At 31.7% G+C, this 2,437-nt stretch overlaps 1 protein-coding gene across 3 annotated transcripts in view; it reads right to left on the bottom strand.

Annotated features, from left to right (window-relative positions):
* The window catches only part of LOC106793860 (solute carrier organic anion transporter family member 5A1), a 41,773-nt gene that overhangs the window by 6,192 nt on the left and 33,144 nt on the right, over positions 1-2,437 (bottom strand). For 2 of the 3 annotated variants that reach the window (XM_014761118.1, XM_014761121.1), the window contains exon 3: positions 1,869-2,087. In XM_014761118.1, the coding sequence (XP_014616604.1) occupies positions 1,869-2,087 (219 nt within the window). The remainder of the gene's footprint in view (positions 1-1,868; positions 2,088-2,437) is intronic. The other variant, XM_014761120.1, reaches the window with a different exon arrangement.

The following is a 2,437-nucleotide window of genomic DNA, read 5'->3' as shown; positions in this document are numbered from 1 at the left end:
AAAAAAAAAAAGAAAAGAAAAGAAAAGAAATAAAGAAGAAAAGGAAAAACGTTGGAAGACGACGATTCTTTTGGAGGACAACGGAACTACCATTAACCTGATTTTTCTTAACTATAATACGATAGAGGTCTTTCGCGACGATATGAAAAAAAGGGATGGGGGGGGGAGGGATGCAGGGAAGGAAGGGGGTGGTGGTGAAAGTATTTTGAAACTATTAAGTAACAACGAGAACAATCATCAAGAAAAAGAAAAATATCAAAAAAATATTCTTCGCAAATCCTATTCCATGCACGCATCACACATATATGTATACACACACACACACACACACACACATATATATATATACGAATAAAAATACAGAATAGCATATATGTGTCAGGGTCGGCATCGTTTTACCCGAGAGCAACAAACAACGTAATAATAATATTGCTGCACGTAATAGCATTGCTCGTTGGTTATAATATTGCTCCTTATAGTTACTATAATATATATTACTACACTCATGTTATATACAATTCTTCCTCTCTCTTTTTCTATCACTATATCTATCTCTTTCTCTCACTTTCTACGATCCGGAAAGTCTTAACGTTTCAATTGCGATTCCATCTCGTGCTAAGCCTTTAACATTTCGAAACGCTTTCGCAATCTTTTAGCAATCAGGGGGGAACAACTTCGATGAACAAACACGTCATCGTCATAGTCATAGTCATCTTTGTGTGTGTCTCTCTCTCTCTCTCTTTTTTTTTATTCCTTTTTTATTTTTTATCTTTCTCTCTCGTTAAGGCCCTCTTCCCTGTCCCCCCGTCCCCCTCTAACAGGAAGAGAATAACTTTCTCATCTTTCTTATCTATGGTTAGTTATGAGTGTTGCTAATGTTGTACGTATTTATTACCCTGCCCCCCTGCCCCCTACCCCCCATAGAATTCGTAGAATATTTCAAACATAATTTAGTCGTAAAATGTGTGATGTATTAATTAAGTGTCTTTTTCTTTCTTTTTTTTTTTTTTTTAATCAGTTTTCCCATTAATTCGCTTGCCTTTTTTTTTTATATTCTTTTTCCTTGTACTTTATTCTTTTCATTTTATTTTTCCTTATACGAACTTCAGAATTATTATTATACGCGGTCTTATTAATGTCAATTATAAAACGTTTAATCACGGTATTATTACACATGCTGAACATACTTTGTTTTTTAGTCTATACAATTTCAAATGAATTCTGACGGCAATGATATATGAATGTATGTATGTATGTATGTATGTATATGTGTATGCACAATCAACATTGTGGTTTTACTCGAGTTGCTTGAATAACGATCTCGCGTATTTACGCGAACAAAAAATGAAAATGAAAAATTGAAACAAAAATATACACTCTCGTATACATATATATGTAAATACATATGTCAATTATATATTACACATATGGTGTATACAAGTATTGTTAACGAAATTGTCATTTTATAACGAGTACTCGCGCGCGTGATCGAATGCAATTAATTTTCTTCTTTATGCGTTAAATATTGCCATATTTAATTTATCGCTGAATCATATTTAGGGGAAAGGGGGGAGGGGGAAAACGTATGACCGATAAAAAATTAATCTTCGTATTAAACAGTTAAACCATTATTGGCAGACAAACGAAAATTTGTTCTGCATTTTATCATAATAATAATATTTGTATTATAATATATATATATATATAAATGATATTTAACGATGTAAAAATTGAATAATGAACCGATTGAAATAACATTGTTTAATAATCAAGTGAAAAAAAAAGTTAATAAACAAAAGATAAGCATAATGAGAGAAGAAAATAAAAAAAAGAATAAAAAAAAAGATAAAGATTATTAATATACTTACCTATGATCCACAAGACCGGAACTTGGATTTCTACTATGACACCTTATTACGGTATCATGAGTCAATCTGCTACCACTTGGTTGCAGAGGATCTGTGTTTTCATCGGTTCCCGTGCCAGTACTTTCGGCATACAATCCTGTCATGGCATACATGCTCTCGTTCCGTCTATGTCCCGCATGATAATTGCTACCCGACTCGGACCTGAAAGTTATTTTCGCACTACGTTAATTGAAAGTTAGCTGAACGATAACGATAACGATACTCCTCTCTCATCGTGTCATGTGATCTTCTCGTCCATGAAATGTCATATATATATATATATGTGTGTTACTGTGAAAAACCGAAATTGGCAAATGTGTGTAAAATATTATATCAAACACGTCGGTGAAAGACCGAATATTTGGATTTATTTCTTATACATTAATATTATGGACATACACCAAACTACCATGTGAATTTTTAACATATTATCCAATGTATATATAATTATATATATTTTTATAATTATATAATAATATTAATATATATGTTTGTAACATGTGTGTGTACATTAATATGTATATAATATA

The sequence above is a fragment of the Polistes canadensis genome, unplaced genomic scaffold (genome assembly GCF_001313835.1).
Source record: "Polistes canadensis isolate GaletaPanama2010 unplaced genomic scaffold, ASM131383v1 scaffold_19, whole genome shotgun sequence".
Taxonomy (NCBI): Eukaryota; Metazoa; Arthropoda; class Insecta; order Hymenoptera; family Vespidae; genus Polistes; species Polistes canadensis.
Note: the sequence above shows the minus strand (reverse complement) of the source record. Positions and strands in the feature narration are given on the sequence as shown.